The sequence below is a fragment of the Dermatophagoides farinae genome, chromosome 3, assembly GCF_024713945.1.
Source record: "Dermatophagoides farinae isolate YC_2012a chromosome 3, ASM2471394v1, whole genome shotgun sequence".
Taxonomy (NCBI): Eukaryota; Metazoa; Arthropoda; class Arachnida; order Sarcoptiformes; family Pyroglyphidae; genus Dermatophagoides; species Dermatophagoides farinae.
In genome coordinates this window covers 2,562,746-2,583,245 of record NC_134679.1, presented here as the reverse complement: position 1 = coordinate 2,583,245, position 20,500 = coordinate 2,562,746, and the positions used below count along the sequence as shown (strand labels likewise).

The 20,500-nt window shown below is 28.9% G+C and overlaps 2 protein-coding genes across 4 annotated transcripts; one reads left to right on the top strand and one right to left on the bottom strand.

Moving 5' to 3' along the window:
- Positions 1 to 587: 587 nt before the first annotated feature.
- On the bottom strand, positions 588 to 10,652 carry LOC142597423 (uncharacterized). Its single transcript, XM_075729686.1, has 3 exons — positions 10,296 to 10,652; positions 3,313 to 4,982; positions 588 to 881 (listed from the first exon to the last, which is right to left on the bottom strand). Exons 1-3 carry the CDS (start codon positions 10,384 to 10,386, stop codon positions 714 to 716), a joined length of 1,929 nt encoding a protein of 642 aa, XP_075585801.1. The 5' UTR covers positions 10,387 to 10,652; the 3' UTR covers positions 588 to 713.
- A 3,223-nt stretch (positions 10,653 to 13,875) lies between these two features.
- Positions 13,876 to 20,018, top strand: LOC124495191 (uncharacterized). Of its 3 annotated transcripts, none has more exons than XM_075729683.1 (4): positions 13,876 to 14,795; positions 15,379 to 16,005; positions 17,203 to 17,561; positions 17,772 to 20,018. In XM_075729683.1, the coding sequence occupies exons 2-4, from the start codon at positions 15,886 to 15,888 to the stop codon at positions 19,294 to 19,296; spliced, it is 2,004 nt and encodes a 667-aa protein (XP_075585798.1). In that variant the 5' UTR covers positions 13,876 to 14,795; positions 15,379 to 15,885; the 3' UTR covers positions 19,297 to 20,018. The 3 variants fall into 3 exon arrangements, with proteins under 3 accessions (XP_075585798.1, XP_075585796.1, XP_046914476.2); XM_075729681.1 differs by having other exon boundaries at positions 13,876 to 15,178; XM_047058520.2 differs by having other exon boundaries at positions 13,876 to 16,005.
- Positions 20,019 to 20,500: the final 482 nt, after the last annotated feature.

The following is a 20,500-nucleotide window of genomic DNA, read 5'->3' as shown; positions in this document are numbered from 1 at the left end:
GATGAAACAATTATCCATTGCATCATAATGTGATGATTGAATGAATGAATGAATCACTACTAAATTATGATGTTAGCAACAGGCGATATTATAATCACCGCTTACTATAGATGATAATTTTTCCTATATTCAAATGGAATTCGGTGAAGTTATTCAATATCAAATATGGAATATTTTGTGGAGAATAAAAAAAAATATTACAATCGATCGCTAGAATAGCAAATATGATATTACTTTTATTACGTGTATTGTAATGATGATGAAAAAAAGTACCGTTATTTTTTTTCATTTCCTTTTCTGTTTATTTTTTTATTACAATTTTTATGCATGCATGTATATGTGTGTGTTTGAGGTGAATTGGAATTTTTGCATTCAAATTTATTACCTCTTTTTTTTCTCCTATTTACATCATAATGTTAAATGGAATTTTTTTTCTTTGACATTTTTATTTCCAAAATCAATAAAAGTAAATTATTTTTTTTCTCCCCATAATGATAATAAAAAAAAATCGAGTCAATAATAATAACATTTCAATCATCATGAAATTTAATGTCAATCAATTTTTTTTGGTTTTGGGCACTTTGACATTTTGAATGCTGGCAATTTTTATTTTTATCATTTTTTTTTGAACAACAATTTCGAGTTGAAAAAAATGACTACAAGGTCGATTCATTCTGTGGTCTAGGATCATATTCTATGCTTGATAGTTATTGTCAGTGTTGCTGCTGCTTGTTGTTGTTGTTTTTATTGAATTTTTTTTCATCATATTTTTTTCGATGAACATTTTCATTTAAACGTCGTTCTTCGGAAATGATGTTTGTTCCACGATCCCATGCCCATGCTTTGATGAATCCGAATCCACGATCTCTGGTTGAATAACCCTAGTGTGTAATTTTTTATTATTATTATTTCATTTGTTGATAATGATCAGAGCAAATATTAATTTTTTTTCAGAACAATATGTGCAAATATTGTTATAACCAAAATGAAAAATTGAATAGATAAAACAAATGAAAAAATAAAAAATGAAAATGAAAAAAAATTAGATTACTAGAATTTACTTTTTTTTCTTATTATCGTGAATATGAGAATATTTACAATTTTCTATTTATTTTTAAATATTTTTTTTCTGAATTTTTATCAAATAATACCGGAAATAACGAACAAAAAAAAGATAAAAAAAATTTTAAATGAAAAAAAAACTAAGAAAAAAAAATTCTGAACGAATGCACTAATTGTAATAATTATTGATCTGAACACGATTCTGTTTGTTGTTGTTATTTGTTCCATTCAATTCAATTTCAATCGTTATTTTTTTTCTTTCAATTTTTTCACACCATTTTCATGAATAAAACACTTTGTACAAACGAAACCGAATTATTGAATAGTCAAACTTTCACAATATAAAAAATATCAAATGAAAAAGACGTATACATGAAAATAGATAGACTGAAAAAAAAGTTCAAACATGACAAACATTGCCAAATTAATTTTCACCTGCTAACAGAAGATTATTATGGTAGAGTGAGAGAAGAACAAGCCCTAATATTCGTACTCAGATTCTGATGATGTAGTCAATTTTTTTTTCTTGTTTTCGTCATTATCTTTGACGTTTTTTTCCGAATGAAATGTAGTGAACAAACAATTTTAATGAATGATGAAATGGGGAATTCTTTACTGCAGTTAGTTGAAAATATAAAACAAAAAGTGAAACGAAATGAATAAAAATCATCGTCAACCAGGCAATAGAAAAAAATCAAAAAAAAAAAATCTTTCAATTCTTCCACATAATGGCAATAATTTTGATGAATTTATTTTTTTAGCCAATTCTTTGATTTTATTTCCAGAATGGAAAAACATTTCAGATGGGATTCGTCTTAAAATTTGAAAATCTAAGTGCAAGTCTTAGAGTTTTTTTTCTAATATGAAAATCTTTGTAGTTAACAAAATAAAACAAAAAAAAAAAACAAGATATGAAATTAGACTGGAAATTAATGTATGTTTCATTTTGAAAAAATCTTCATTATTATATTGAAAAAAAATTCCCAACTGTCTAGTCTACAAAATGGACTGAATTCTAGAATTGTAGAATTGTGATTGCTTTTGAAACAAAGAAAGCAATCAAAAACCGAGAAAAACAAGATTCCCAAAAGAAAAACTCATACAAAAAAAAAATCAAGAATCATTCATTGTCATATATATACAGTTTAAACTGGAAACTGGAAAACAGTAAAAAAAAAATCCCATATAGACCGTAAATGCGATTCTTATAAATAATTGACAATATATGAAATGAGCCTATTGTTCTAAAAGAAAAACAACAAGCAAAAATAATTAGTATTAGAATTAAAAATGAGTAAATAAATTAATTGTATTATGTCCTAGGCAATGATATACTAACAATTTAGATTTAGAAATTCGTCGTAATGTGGAAACAATTGCCATGAAATCACAGAAAAGAAATAATGAGTATATGAACTGAAAAAAAAGATGTTAGGAAAAAAAAACACCAGAAGCAGTAGTAACAAACAACTTTCCATAATAGAAAACATATATAAGAAAAATGAAAAATTTTTGTGTGAAAAAAAATTAATCCTATAAGTAGTTTTACAAGAAGATTTTCATTTAATGATTAGCTGTTGATTATTGTTGTAATAACATTCTTACGCTTTAATTGGTAGATGGTATCAACAAAACAATTTTGAAAATATTTTTTTCACTCAACGGTTTCTAAAGTCTGCTAATTGGTTGTTTGTGCCTCTCTGCATAATTAATTCGGCCAATTTCTCACCGATTCCTGTGTACAGAACAAGATTTGTATATTGAACAAAAAAAAATTCTTTACCTAGTGTTCATTTTTGTTGATTATTCTGCTGCTGCTGAACTTCATTTTGTTATCTTTTAAAAATCTCAATTTCAATTCTTTTAACTATAAACCTCTTACTGTTTTGTTATGTTTCTGTTGGTTTGTAATTTGTATCTGTCTGTATGTATAAATCGATCATCATCATCATCGATGTGAATATGGATTATGCAATTTATTCGAGCATGACGTTTTTTCTCTCTATCTATTGATTCATTTTATAAATTTGAATTATATAAAAAAAAGTCATCGATCATTTCAATTTCGATTTTTTTCTCTCATCATTTGCTTTCACATAAAAAAATGGCATAAATTCTAAGCATAATAGCAAAAAAAAAAAAAAAAAAAACGGAATAACAACAACAGAATTAGATTGAACTAGTTCATATTTGTAATGTCAACTAAGATTGAAATTGGTCTCATATATTATATACAATGCATTTACTTACTTTGATCGACAAAGTTTCATTTTTTATTCCATGTTCTTGTTGTTGTTGTTGTTGTTCGATTGAATTCATGTCATTTTTTTGTCGTTGTTTTGATCTAGTTGATGAAATTTTATCATCATCATCATCATCACCACCACCATCATCATAATCATCAATATTTCCACCACTTCCATCAATAGCTTGTCCTTTTTTTTGTTCTTGTTGTCGGCTATCATTTTTTTCATCATCATCATCATCATCATTATTGTTCTTGTTCATTTGATGATGATGATGATGATGGCCATATTGTTCTTCCATTATTTCTTTGGTCGGCTTTTTATTTCCAATATTATTGAAATGATCAACATTGTCATCAAAATTGTCATTATTGTTATTGAAATTCGATAGTGATAGATTGTTTCCATCATAAACGATATTGTTATTGTTATTATTATTGTCAACATCATCATCATCATTACTATTGTTATGAACAAACTGGTTGTAATTTTCATCCAATTGATCGTTATCATTTATATAATGATTATCATGATATTGTTGATGCGAATGTTGACGACTTTCATTTTGATTATGTTCATACAATGAATATGGCCGTGATATTTGAACTATTGGTCTCCAATGATTTGTAGAAATGTTTTTTAAATTTAAAAAAGTTTCAATTTTATTACCATTTCCATCATTATTATCATTGCCACCATTATGATGATGATGTTCATGCATAGAATCTGAACCATATTCATCATCATGATTTGAATTTTCTGATTTTTGTAGTATTTGATTTGATAATGTTTGATTCACAAGACAATCTTTAGATTGTTTTTGTTCAACTTTATCATTATCATCATTTCCGTGATGATATGATGTTCCAAATGGAATTATTATTTGATCTTTGTTGTTTTCATTGCTATTAAAATAATCAGTATTTGACATTTGATCTATATCGAAACGATTAATCATCGAATCAGTTTTAATTGGAAATTTTTTCCGTGGTTTTTCAACCATAAAAATTGGCCATTTTTTCAATCGATATTCATCAAAATCAATTTGTTCATTGTTACTGTGATTATTATTTCCACTCGATATTATAGGATCGAGAATCTTAATGTCATTACTTGAATGATTGAGTTTATTCGGAATTCTATTTAAGAAATTTTCATTATTAATACTTCTATTGTCATCATCATCATCGCCATCATCACCATCATCATCATCATCATTCGAGCTATTCAGATTAATTTTGTTGTTGACGAAATTCTTTTCATTCTTCTTCATAGTTTTTGTTACAAATTTCTTATCTTTCAACATTGTTGGTATGATTTTTTGAATCACAGATTGTGTTTTTTGCATGATTTGAATATTATCATCAGCTTCGTTATTTATATTCAATGGTTTTTTCATTTTTATTATCGAATATTTTCCATTCTTTTCATTATTATAATTATCAATAATGGAAATTGTATGATTGTTTTCATTGTTATTCATATTATTATGAATTAAATGATCACGATCTTGATACATTATCGGTATATTTTCATCATTATTCCATTGTTTATTATCACTTCTAAGAGGTCTATTTTGTTGCATAATCATCATTTCTCCAATGGTTTTAGTCAAAACCGGTATACCATAACCAACGTTTCCATTACCAGTACTATTGATTATTCGAGAATTTTCTATATTGTACAGACAAATGATAAAAAAAAAATAAATAAATTAATGCAATGACGAAAAAAAATTGGCTCTTCTAAGGTTATATTTTATCGGTCAAAAATAAGCTGGAAAATGAAAGGTTTTTTTGCTGTGTTAGTTAGGAAAAAACAATTTTTCTTTTTTCTTTTTTGTTGGAAGTGTTTGAGAATTTAGTTTATTGAAACAAGCAAAGAAAAATATGGATATGGATGAAAGAAATTAATACAAAGAAATGATGTGAAGATCATAATAACAAAATGTATGTAGCCAAGAAAGTGTGTGTAACGATTGTCAGAGTGTATGTGTCACTATGTACATCTGCGTCTAATTACAATTGGTGTATGCGTTTTTATAAGCATGTTCAATCTAAAATGATTAGGGTTCAATCAAAGATGTTAGAAGACATAGTTCAAACATGAGACATCGTCTATCGTCTATCGTTTACTCTAACACTTCCACCCGATTGACGAATGGTCATGCAGCTTCTGGAAATAAAGATGTGATCAAAAACAAATTGAATGTTGTAACGATGGATATGATGAAGGAATATGTCCACAAATGAAAGGACCAATAATTTAAATGCCATGGAAATGGGCTTCAATGATACCAAGTAATCCATCGATAATAAATCCAGAAGTTCAATTGAAATCCAATCAAAATATCGATATAATCGTTTTACCGTTTTGATATTGACCAATGTGTTGAGCAGAAAATGAGCGAGTAAAACGATGCGTGCGAATATCAATCGCTTGATGAACAATAAATATAACTTAATACGGATATTTTCAAAATCCAAGTTATTTTGTAATCGGTTTCGTCCAATCGAAGTAGATTTGTAGAAATTGATCAATTCGTCCAAATAAGAGATAAAATTGTACCATTTCGGTTTGTTCAAAGTTTGTAGGACAGATTCAATATGATCAAATGAAGCTAAATACAAACGTAAATCTACTTCGTGGGTTAAATTCAACCAATAAAAGGTTTCGTCTAAAGGATCAAATAAATATTTCACGAAATAATTAAAGACGATAAAAACGATGATTAATTTAAAAATTTGAGATATGATCAAATCATCAAATCGTATGGTTCGATACAATCGAATCTTCAAGTCAACCCGTTTACGTGATACAATAATTTCATTTGGTGGTGGGTCAACCAATCTTGGTTTTGCGATTTTACCAGCTATGTCGAATAGTAATGGTGAATAATTTGACAATAAATGATCGGTGGTTCGTAGACTTCTTTCAAATGATGCTAAAAATATGTCGTTTTGTCTACGGAAGGACTTAGCAGCTACTGGTAAACGTCTATAAGACTGTTCATAAATAATTTGAGCAATGATCAAATTGCCAGTACCAGAAAACTTTTCGAAAATTAAAGATATGCTGCTTCCACCAGAATTGATGTCGAGAAAATTCAAAACGCTTCCACCGGAATCGATGGTGATAATCTTTACGTTGTTTCTTCCACCATTATCGACATTGATTTCGGGAATATTTACCTTAAAACGATGAAGAGCATTGATAGCTGTAAAATCGGTAAATTTCTTTAAATACGATTGATGTGACGACTTCCATGAGACTTTTTCATAAATAGTGATAGGATCGGATAGCTCAATGCGTCGATAATAACGATAACATGAAAAATTTTCGATAAAATATCCGATCATTAGAAACTTGATTTTCACTGATTTAACAATGTTTTCATCACGATTGTTCGTGGAATATTCAATAAATGTGAAAATATGGAAATATGTTAAATAAATTCGTCGTCCAAAATTTTGCTCGATAGAAAAATAATAATTTGAAATGATCATATGATTGTTGATTTTTATACCATGAAGAGCAAACAATTTTGACGATAATAACAATATTGGTTGGTTCGCAATTTTCCGTATCCATAAATCCATGAGACCATGTTGCAATGGCAATTCAGAAGAAATAAAACCAGATTTTATGCCATGCCGTGCCAGACACAAAACAGCATCCTTGGCAAATATCACAGATCGATGGTCTGTCCGGATAGATGAAACATCATAGTCATCGACTATGGAGGCATTTACGATACGTTCAAAATCATACGATAAAATAGGTGAATTTTCCATAAAAACAGAATAATCAAAAATTGCGACCAGAAATGAATTTCCATAAAATGATCGTCCATTGACGTCGTCTGTAACGAGACAAGAAATTGTTTCAGGTAAAAACTTACGATATGGTTCCTGTTGGTGTAAATTAAAACGTTTGCTCAAACAATAAAGAGCACGTGAACCAATATCAATAAAATCAGCAGTGACATGATCGATAAAAATTTTCATAGATTTAACAACGTGATCAGTCAGTAAATAATTCGGCTTATTGTGTCGATGCAGCGTCATCCCCGTACCATTTATCGTTTGGCCAGATAATCGGCAGAAATAAGAAATGAAAATCAAATTTTGAGGTATTTTGGGGGTATAAAATATGATGACAATAAAGCCAGAAAAGATTGAGTGTTGGCCAAGATGATATTCATAAATAATGTGCCCAATAAAAGAGCTTCGAATCAGATGATGCCAAAGTGAATAATTAAATACAGAAAATTCATCAGGAAAAGAATGGGAAAACATCTGATGATTGACGAAATGAAAATTCGATTCACTTTTGTTAAAAATTGATAAACGATTCAAATCGGGATATTTGTCAGGAATTAAACATTTGAAAATAGGCTGATAATTCAAAAGAAAATTGTCATCCGATTCAATTTTGGTAACAATACGAGAAAATTTATATTTGAGATCGGGAATATCATAGCCAATACGGTACATCTTCATCTGACAATTGTACAAAATTTCATCCGATTTAATCAATTGAGGCAAATCGTTGATTCGATAAACATCATCAGATTCAGTTCGTTTCGAACCAGACTGATGGTAGGCCAAAACACTATGAGCAATATGCTGCATGTTGATATAATGATAATTGAAATCATAAAAATTACGTGGCGGATCGATAATATGGCCGATTTCATTAAAAATACCACGATTTGAAAACGATGATTTAAAAACATCAATAGGAAATGATCCAATATTTTTCAATAAAATCTCGGCTTCTCTGGAAACACATGTCCAGGATAAAATATCATTGTTGCCGGTAAGAACATAATGTTCGTTCACGATTCGTTTAAAACCAAAGAAGGGAATTTTGTTGTTTACGCCGATGTTCATCATCTTTTCGGATGGAAATTGTGTCGTATCACCGTTAAAATTTGATTCATAGATGCCAATATGTCGGTTTGGAAGCTGTTGATCATCAGCAACCCTTCTGGAAATACCAGGTAAACAAGAAATAATAGATTCATCGACGATATTGCGGCCAACTTCATCAACCTCTGATTCAATAGTTGAGGTGATGGTATCTGGTGATGATTCAGCAGCACACATTTGTTTTGAAACGTATTCGTTTTGATTAGAAGCAATAGTTTGTGGCGCTGTATTTTGCTCGACACGTAAACGAAGCTCAAACATGTTGACATATTGATTGCTCCATTCGGCTATCATTATTGGTTGATTATGGCGGTAAAGGATCATGCCTTCACTGTCAGTTTCGCCATTAAAACCCTTCTCGCGGCAAAGTTGACCGATTGAAATGACATTAAATGGTTGATCTGGGATGAACAATACATCGCTAATTACACTTTTGATCCACTGTTTGCCATTGAAAACTTCACAAGGAAGATCGCCGATGATGGTATTTCGAACAGATCCATTCATTGATTGAATTGATTGTTCAGTACGACGCTGATTAATCAATAGATTTTGGTCGTTCACCATGTGATTACTTGTACCATATCCAGCATAAAATTTTGGCGTTGGTGGTATTGACAGATCAGCTGACTCAATCGTTGACACTGCTGCAATCAGGGAAACTTTTCGGTCTTTTAGTTTCTTTTCATCATCGTACCGTTGTTGTTCGTCGTTCATGCCGCTTTTGCAATTTACGAATCGATTTACGATTTGACGAACATGTTGAAAACGCCTTTTCGGGCTTAAGACTTTTGTCTTCTTCGCAAACACCATCGATGTACCATTAGATTGATTCTTCATTGATGAAGTATTGGTGATGCGGGATGATGATGATTGAGCAAAACGTTTGGCTTTCTTTCTTAAGCACAAATCCATTTTTCATATATCGCAGATTTTAAAAATTGATGAAATTCAAAAAATTGATATCACAAGGATAAAAAAAAAATAAATCTGGATATATCACAGCGTTAAGCATGTGGACCCATAACCTGTTTGAGAATTTAGTTTATTGAAACAAGCAAAGAAAAATATGGATATGGATGAAAGAAATTAATACAAAGAAATGATGTGAAGATCATAATAACAAAATGTATGTAGCCAAGAAAGTGTGTGTAACGATTGTCAGAGTGTATGTGTCACTATGTACATCTGCGTCTAATTACAATTGGTGTATGCGTTTTTATAAGCATGTTCAATCTAAAATGATTAGGGTTCAATCAAAGATGTTAGAAGACATAGTTCAAACATGAGACATCGTCTATCGTCTATCGTTTACTCTAACAGGAAGATTGAGCATTTTCTATTTTTAACAATTTAGAAGAAAAAAAGAACGTCTTCATATTAATTATCCTCATAGAATATACAAGAAAAAGATTGTCATCAACAAAAAACAGAATACAAGTCAGGTGTCTATTTCTTGGTCTGGTTGACGGCCGATATCAGTAATGTAAATTAAAACATAGTTCAGATAATTAGAAAAAAAACTAAATTTCAAATATATAAACAAATTTTTTAATTAAAGAATTGTAAATTGAATATTTATCGACTAGAATAAACAGTACTTTCAAATTGACATTTATTCTACGAATTTGGTTCAAAAGAAAAAGAAAACGGAAAAAAACTTGAATTTAGAAAATAAACAAACATTTATCAATTTAGATCTTCACGAATTTTCTCTTTTTCACTTTTACTCTCTGATGATCGTTTTCAATGTTGTCTAATGAAAAAAAACTGAGTGAGTGCAAAAAAAAATTCATGTTTGTATTTGTACCGTCTTAAACCAGTAAGAAATCAAACATTTCAGACTTCCTATCCTCCCTAAACCAGTAATGGATTATCATTAGGGTGTTGAAAAAATGGTGGAAATTTTGAACCATACATATGAGTGTGTGTGTGTGTGTGTATGTGCTTGTTTGTAGGCTATAGCTATAATGAAATGAAATTTCACAAAATTACTAGAATTGATATTCAAATGTGTGAAATAAAATTTGAAATTTTTTAATATAACATTTACCACGATGATTATGGTATCGATGACGGGTGTGATAGTGTTGTTGGTCATATCGACGTTTTGAATTGGAATTATTAGGTAATGAATTTCGCATTATGGCTATCGGAAATTGACGAATTTTACTTGGATGATAATGATGATGATGGTGATGATGAAAATGGTCATCATCATGACTGAACAAATGTCTGGCTCTATTTGGTTCCAAATACAATGGAAATAGTGGATTTGAGTCAATCAAAATGGGTGGTCTATGTTGAAAATGGTGTTGAACATTATCGTTGGCCAAAGTAGTGGTAAAAATATTTGCAAATTCTATTAAACAAATTAACCATAAACATGAATGCCATGCATGATGTAACAGCAAATTATAATACGAATAATGTCGTATTTGTTCATGTTGAAGTTTGGACTTGAACAAATTACTTGTGGAAACTTTTGACAAACAACAACAACAATGAAAATAATAACTTCGATGTGAATGATGACAATGATAAAGTTTACTCGATGACAATGGATTTGTTTGAAAATAGTTTTTTGTTTGTATATTTGTCGTTACGATATTCTTTGATATTCTTCGTTCACTGGATGAAGAATAAAAAAACATGATGATGATGATGATGATGAAGATGAAGAGTAGGAGGATAAATGGGAAGCTATTGTTGATAATAATGTTGATGTTGATGATGATGATGACATGGAAATTTTTCATTCATTTTTGAAACACTTCTTTCACTGCTATCCAATATAGTCTGGCAATGACATTTTATCAATGATTGTTTGCCAAAAATATTCTTATTCCAAAATCATTGAATCAATTCATTTACACATTTGGAATAGTTATACTCATTGGTGAAACTATGCAAATCAAAAATTCAAAATATCATTGAATCAAAAAGGGAATTTTTTTTTGGTTGATGCATTGGTGTTGATAATGATGATCCTCGTATGATTTATAATTCCATAAGGACCAGACGTTAAAATTTACATTTGTAATTAATATTCTTATATTGTCAATTGCAATTATAATGATGATAATAAAGATGTCTATATATAGAATCGTTTTCAAAAAAAAACTGAATAAAATTCAGCACCTGAAAATTGAAACGATCATTTATCATTTGTTACAAAAATAATTTGCTAAAACTTACATATCCAGGTGGCATGAAATTGAATAGCAAAAAAAAACGACTAATGAAAAAGTTGGAAAAATAAAACGCTAATGACAGATAAATGTGATACGTAGTCATTTGTTGGTGTTTCGTATCTATCTATCTGTATGAAAAATGGTGGCAAAAAAAAAAAAAATTTTACGTTCATTGATTTTTCTTGAATAATAATTATATAATTGATCTGAATTAGTGACACAAGAGACATTTGTTCTCCACTTTTTTTTTCTTAATCACAAATCAACCAAGGCAACCGATAGAGGTCAGATCATTCCATTTCACTATGTCAAACAATTTAATAAACTGTCAACAGTAATAATTTTTTCAAGGTGACCAATAAAAAAAAAAACAAAAACAAAAATCAACTGGCCACGATATCAAGGATCAATGGATTCATTTTCTTGGATTCGAATCAAATAATAAAAATACACTAAACAAAGGTGAGAAAGAGAGAGAGAGAGAGAGAGAGAGTGAGAGAAAAAAAAATCGGAACCAGTTGGTGGTAGTGACAATATAAATGTACAGTAATACCCCGCTTAACGCGGGGGTTACGTTCCAAAAATTCTGAGCGTTAAGCGAAACAGCGCTAAGCGGGGCTATCTTTACATAATGCATTTTTACCCTTCATATACAATGTAACAATGTAATGCAATGTAGGGTAATTATACAGCGTTATATCGAATCAGCGCTAAACGGGGCAGCGTTAAGCGGGGTATGAGTGTATATACATAACAAAATTGAAATCTAACTCCTGTATTGTTCAACAATGTCAAATGAAATAAAAAATAGAAAGCATGATTGTATACAAAAAAAAATAATAATAATAATAATAAGATTAGGTCACGTTTCATATATTGGTACGTTATAAACAAACATTGATGACATGTGTGTGTGTGTGTGTGCATGTGTGTGGGTGTGTAAACGTCAAATGATGTTTTCCTGTCCAGAATCCAGAATGAATGAAAAAAAGAAAGAAAAGGTAACGAAAATCTTTTCTTTTTTTTCTCATAGAAAAACAGAATTTTTATCTTACAGTTTGTTTTTTTTTTAATATTTTTTACTCTCATCTTTTGAAAAGAATTAACGAAAACTGTCCTTTTACATTGGTTTCCGTATTCAAATAGTAGCAATATGTGCAATTTGATCTCATTCAAATGTACTTGGCTATTACAATTTCTTAGTGGTTGTTGCTCTTGTTGAGTGAAAATTTTATTTTAGTTTTTTTTTGGAACAAATAAAATGTTGAACAGATTCTTTCGATGATAAAAATTCTACGAATAAAGTAGGAAATTGAATGAAAAAAGATTCAAAGTTTTGTTTTTTCACCAATTAGCTGTTCAAATTTTATTCTATTCTATTGTTCTTTCCAGAATAATGTACTTGTAAACATCAAAGTTCATAATGTACATAACACATAAAGTGTTTGATGTGATAAGAGAACAGAAAAAAAAGTTTTGAAAATTAAAATATAAATGAAATAAATAAAAGAATTCATCTTAGACATCACAGATATAATGGAAAAAAATGGCCAATAGCCTTAAGCAAATAACTGTGGCACTGAATATTAGTTCCGTTTCAAATCTTGAAGTAATAAACATTATACAAAACAATTCTAAATCAGGAAATAATCCCTCTCTCTCTCTCTCTCTCTCTCTCTCTCTCTCTCTCTCTCTCTCTATACTACAGAATTAAAATGAAAAAAATTCTTCTTTTCTATTTGAACGATTTTTTTTCCATATCAAATTTCTTCTCTTTTTATGGTTTGTTGAACATGACATAACAATCTTGAGAATCAGATCAACAATGTTAATGATGATGATGATGATGATGATCAACAACCAAATTCCAGGAACAATGACTATAAAAAAAATAAAGATCATGACATGTCAGATAGGAAGATAGAATTGTTTTGGTAAAATGATTGTTTAAATTGTTATATAAGTAATTTGAATCCTGTGACAATGTTCTTTTGGGATAATATAAGGAGGGATTTCTTTTTATATATTACATTTATGAATTCAAGTGTATAATTCTCTGAAATGTATATCTGTTATTGAGATTCAAACTATAGATAAAAAAAACAACAAAACAAAACATAACATAAGATGAAAAAATACGGCCGGTATCCTTTTGATATATATTCATCGTGCGCATGACTCATATTCTTGATATAACGATATTTTTACTTCATCATTATTTTCATCACAGAAAAAAAAATTCGTATTGTACATTCCTTCAAGATTCTAATACGCGCATATATATATATAATATATTGAATCCCGCACTCTCTCTGAAATAAAAATATTTCAGAACAGCAGCAATGTTCTAGCATCAACAAAAAAAAACCAACCATATTGATTGTACTGAAACAATCACTGATTTCCAACAACATTCTGTTAGTATAAAAAGGGCGAAAAGTTTGAAATGAAAAATGTTTTTTAACATTTTCTATTTCTATTGTTTTTGTTGTGCTTATTCTGATTCTTTTTTTTCATATACGAAACATCAAGAACGATAATCACAAATGATCAAAAAAAAAAAAAAAAAAAAGATCAGAACCAAATAATTTGACCGAATTTTTTATCGATTGTTTGTTGATCGATTATATTGGTAGCCACCATCACAATCATCATCATCATCATCATCATTGAACCGGAAAAAAGTGCTTAAAAAACCGCAATATTTGTTCAATAGTTTTTAAGTGAAAAATTATTGTTGAAAAATTTTTTGACATTTTTTTTTGTTTAGTTTCATAAAATATTTGTACTTCAAATCATTTTGTGTGTATTTGAAGTGATTCTACAAAAATTAAAAAAAAAAATCTAAACATCAAACACATTGAATTATAATTTTTGACCATCAATCACAAACACGAACAATCTTTATATTAAACAGGAAGCCATATTGTAATCAAACAACAACAACGACGGCGATAAATTATGAAAAAGAATTTCATCTAAACAGAATCATTGAAAATTTTGTTCATCCAATTTAAAAGAATTATAGTTTGAAATGATAACAAAGAAAAACAGATTCATTCACATTTCAAAATAAAAACACATACACTTATTATACACTTGAACGCCCAGAATTCAACTGAAAATCCAGAATTTTTTTTTCCTAAAAATCAACAGACCGATGAAAATGATATGACCGTTTTTGTTTTTTTTTTGGTTTGTTTGTTTCCAATAAATATTTTGTTTGATGTATCCGAAGAGGAGAAAAAAAAATAAATGGAAATGAAATGAAACTAAAAAAAAACTCAAATTGAACAACATCATTGAGTGAACGTGTGGAAGAAAAAAGGATTTTCACATCATCATCATCATCATCATAAGTAAGGCAATTTTTTCCATTCAATTTGATGGTTACTTTGTTGCTTTCACTTATGGGTGTTTGGGGTTTGTGTGTGTGTGTGTGTTTACAGTGCACTTTTGCGTTTTCAATTTAAATTAAGTTTGGATTTTTTTTTCCTTTCTTTCTCTATTTTCGTCCATCTTGCTTTTTCGGATGTATCATGATGATGATGATGATGATGACTATGCGGTGATGATCATGATCATGATCACCAGTTTAGATTCTAAAAGAATCGGACGTATGGCCAAATAATATTCCATAGAGTGTGTTTGTGTGTGTGTGTGTGCCCCACACATATTTTTGTTTACCCAAAAGCTCAGTGATTTTTTTTTTGCTGATTCTCATCATCATCGTCATTGAAATGTATGTATTTAATTTGGATTCAATTTGATTCATATGTCTGAACACGCACATGTATTTGGGTGGCTAAAAATCGGGTGTATATATGTGAGAAAGAAAGATTGAGAAAAAGAAAAACGGTTTTTCTTTATTCATTTTTTTTCTCTTTCTCTCTTTACACTTTTCATTCATTCTTTTTTTTTGGGTTTATTTGGTTGAATTAGCCTTTTGTAAATATTGTGAACCAGTGAACAGTGAAAAAATAAATAAAATGAAAATTCTGTTGCTCTTCCGTTGGTAAAACATTCTCACCAAAGAACAACAACAATTTGCAAATATCTGGTTTTTGTGAATGGTATGTGCGTGTATATATCATCTATGTTTGTGTGATAAAAAACAGGCATAGAATTCAAACGAAATTGTAAAATCCATTTTATCATCATCATCATCATTGCAATTTTTTTCTCGATTGAATATTCTAGTGTTTTTCTTTTCTTGTGGCCATTACCACATATTTATTTACTGTTGCTTTGGTGAAATAATAAAAACATTCAACTTTTTTTTCTTGTTATTCCATTCAAATTATTCATTCACTCATCATCATCACTGTTTAAAGTATAACAATGGAAAAAATCTTTAAAATATTCTACATTACTTTTTGTTCATGTGTTCATCATCATCATCACTAATTGTTGCTATTTGTTCATCTATAATGAATAGATATATTAATCATGCCTGCCAACCATTCTGAAACAATCAATAATAATAACAAAATGGCTACAACAACAATTTCTACAACGAACATCATCCAAATGACTGTGAACGATAATGATTACAATAGTCATTTTGAGGTCAGTCTTTTTTTTCTGTTATTTTTATGGTTGCAATATATGAGAGAAATAGACAGAAAAAAAGGAGACAAAATAATAATAATAATAAATGATCATTGTACGGAAAAAAGAATAATAATAAATAAACAAAATCAGAATCCATTGTTAGTTTCGATTCTAATGATGTTTATTATGATCAAGAATCATATATATAATCATTTTGTGTTATTGTAAACACATTTCAATTTCGTATTATTCGAAACAAAACAAAAAACACCTATATATATACCTTACAGGAAAAAAATACAATAGAAAACAATAAGAAAGTGAGAAAGTTATGAGTATCTGTATTTTTTTCTGCTGTTGTATTTATATAATCATCGAATTTCAATTTTTTTTCATTTCCAATGAATTCAGTTTGTTTTTACATGGAATTTTTTTTTTATCGTCACATTAATGTTTATTCAGATTTTGTTGTTAAAAGACATCCCTTTTTTTCGGGGCATATGTCTGGTTCAGTATGATAATATTAATTATGAGCATCATTAACGATGTTTATTGTTATATAGAGAAAGTCAATGTTTGTTCACCACTGTTTTTGTGTATGCGTGTGTCAATCGTTTGATTGCATTTGAATTTTATTTCCGGAGGCTTTTTGCCGTTAATTGTAGTTATCCAGATAAAAAAAAAAATGAAAACAAGAATGTGTTTCATTCATTGAAACACTTGAACTTGTATAGTGAATGTGGAATATATTTTTTTTTTTACTCATTTCAGTTATAAAAAATGAATATATGTTGATTTCTGTTCTTTTTTATTTTCCATTTCCATTACGATCGATCATTTTGTTTTTTTTTCTGGTATAGATGTGTTTGTATATATATGTCTTAAATTGCGTTTATTTTATCGATTTTATGCCAAACGCATAAACAATATATTGTTTTTTGTTTTGTTTTAATGATACTATATTGCCAATTAATCTTTTCTGATCATTTATTTTTCTCCCATTCCCCTCTGTTTTTTATGTAATATTCATTTGGCTTTTTTTTCTTCGAATTTCATTTTTTATTTGCAACACACATCATACCACCACCACCACCATCATCATCATCATAATTTTGTTGTTGTTGTCGATATTTTATTATCATTACATTTCGATTTATTTATGGACCGGATCGACACTTTTATATTCATAATAATAATTATGAACCAATTCAGGGCAATCTGTTAGATATAAGTGCCGATCCTGAAGCATATTATCGTGTTGTATTGTTTGGTTATATAACACCAATATTTTTTCTAATAACATTGGCCGCAAATATATTGATCGTTCTAGTATTATCACGACCAACAATGCGTTCACCAACAAATCTTGTATTATTATCGATGGCTGTTGCTGATCTATTAACATTAATATTTCCTGTACCATGGTATTTTTATATGTATACATTGGGTTATTATAAATTTCTACTATATCCAGCATTATCATGTAATCTTTATCATGTAATGAGTGAAATTCTACCAACATTCTTCCATACAGCATCAATTTGGTGTACATTATTATTAGCCTGTCAGAGGTTTGTATTTGAAAGATATGAATTTTTTGTTGTTGTTGTTGTTGTTTGTTTATTTTTTTGATCCATTTTGATAAAAATCCATTATTATAATAATGGCAATAGGCCCTAATTATATTAGATTATTATTTTAATTACAAATATTATGTGAAATATAATGTATATATTTGAATAATTATCCTAATTTAAATGAAATACACAATTAATTTACAGATATGTTTACATATGCCACCCAACATTGGCCAAAGTTTGGTGTACAAATCAACGCGTCACACGTACCATATTGGCCATATTTTTATTGGCATCCGTCCATCAGCTGTTGCGTTTTTTTGAAGGCCATTGGATTGATGCTATAGTTATGATATCATCGTCGTCTCAACCGCCGCCGTCGTCGTCGCCGCCACCATCACTATCATCATCATCTCATAAATCGATTTTCAATGATGGTGACGTAGGAATAATGCCAACAATAATGGACGATAATTCTATTATAATGAATACAAACAATGAATCAATGATAAACAATGAACCACAAAAAGCATGCCGTCAAGTGATAGCAAAATGGACGACATCTATAGAGAATTTATATTTTGGAACATATTTTGTTTTTCGTATCGTTTTTGTTCATATTGGACCTTGTTTTCTATTAGTAATATTCAATGTTCTATTATATAATGCATTAAAACGTGCCGAAAAAACAAGAAATAAACTACTTAATAAACAACAATCTACTGAACAACGAAATGGCTCATCTGGTTGGAATAAACAACAACAACAACAACAACAATCTGATGACCATCAACAACAACGAAAAGCTAATCGTGGACGTGATGCTAATTCAACTACTGTTATGTTGATTGTAGTTGTAACTGTATTTTTGATTGTTGAAATACCATTGGCTGTTGCAACTGCTATACATGTTACAGAGAATATGTTTACCGTTGATATTGTATCCGATCGTTTTCTTTCAATGACAATTATATTCTCCAATTTTTTCATTATTATATCATACCCTTTAAATTTCGCTATCTATTGTGGAATGTCTCGAGCATTTCGTGAAACATTTCAGCAAATGTTTCTAAAGAATTTATTTACAATTCGTTTAACGGCTAGATCATCATCATTGAATCCTTTCATTTCAACAGCTACAACTACATCAACAACAACAAACACAACAACAACAACAACAACATTATCCTCATCAAACACAGCAACGGCAACAACATTAACAAGGATGAAAAATATTTCATCAGCATCATCGAAAAACATTATTAACAATACGATAGCCTTACAATCAAAACCATCAACAATTTCCAGGATAGATGGATCAAAAAAATCCAATATGAACATTATTTCATTATCAACAACAAAAACGAATCCAAATAATAATAATAGTAACAATGATAGTGAAAGCCAGACAACATTAAAATCATATCCATATAATGATAATTCAAATCGAATTAATAGTAATAATGACAATAATAGTTTTACCAATAACAACAGCAAAAACAACAACAACAACAATAATAATAGTAACATGATGACAAAAATGGTCACCAATATTGATGATGTTGATGATCATAATAAACAGGATACAAACAGAATAATGATTACAATCAATTCGAAAAATGGTAACAATCAATTGATAAAAAATAAAATTGATACTAACAGCGATAATAATAATAATAACCAAAACGAAGATGATAACGATGATAGACCAAAAGAAACAATGGTCTAATAGAATGGTAATTAATTTTCTTTGAATCATTCATTTCAAAAATGATGATAATATTTTGTCAAAATGAATAGAATGATTATTATCAGAATCAGAATTTGATGATGATTATTGTGATATTATGTTGCTGTTATCCACAAAATGATGATTTCGATGAAATGTATAAATATTTTTTACAGAACATAAACACACACACACACACACACGTAAAAAACATTTGGCCATCCACAAAATTAATGAATATATAGGCTACCAAAATAGATGGATAAAAAGAAATAAAACTTGTGTATATATTGAATGAAAATATAAATTCCAATCAAATAATTGACAAATACTAGACAACGATAATGGATAGCTGATAATGGAATGTTTGTGTTTTAATGTTATATTGTGGCTTGTACTCGGTTTCTTTATTATTATTAACAATATGAATGCATTTTGGTTACATTTTTTTTCTACCACACTCTTTTTCTCATATTTTATCATTATCATCATCATTATTGACATTCAAATATTACAAATATATATTGTTTCTGATGTAAATTACCAATGGTCATCATGATGTGTTTTTTTTTTGCAATTTTTTTTTCTATTCCATTACCTCCATCACACACACGCATAACATCTTCAAAGTGTACAAATATTTTTTCCTACATTATCATCATTATTTGTATATATAATAAATTTATGAACAAACAATATGAATAAAAATGTTGATATTTCATTTTTTCCCCTCATAGATTGATTTGTGTGTGTGTGTGTTTTTGTTTTTTGATTCCATGCATATCTAATACAAGTTTTTTCATTTATTTTTCTTCAAATCATTCAATCAAAAAAAAAAATCTTTAGAATAGGTTTCCATGGATTCGAAACGTAGTTGATGATCTGAACTACAAAAACAAAATTTTTCACCATGCAAATCAATGATCATAATGATTATGTGAAACAAGAAGATTTTTGTTTTTTGCAATCTTTTTCCTATTAACATTGGAACATCAAACATCGATATATTATTTGACAAGCGATAAAAAGAATATCGATATTATTAATTTATTACAAACGGAAACGTTCGAAAAAAAAATTATTATCGGGACAACATCCAGACAAACTATTTTTTTTGCACAATTTATTTTTTTTTGCATCTAATAAAAACAAAACAGAATGAAAAATTACATATTCAAATTCTAATGGAAAATATACAACAAAA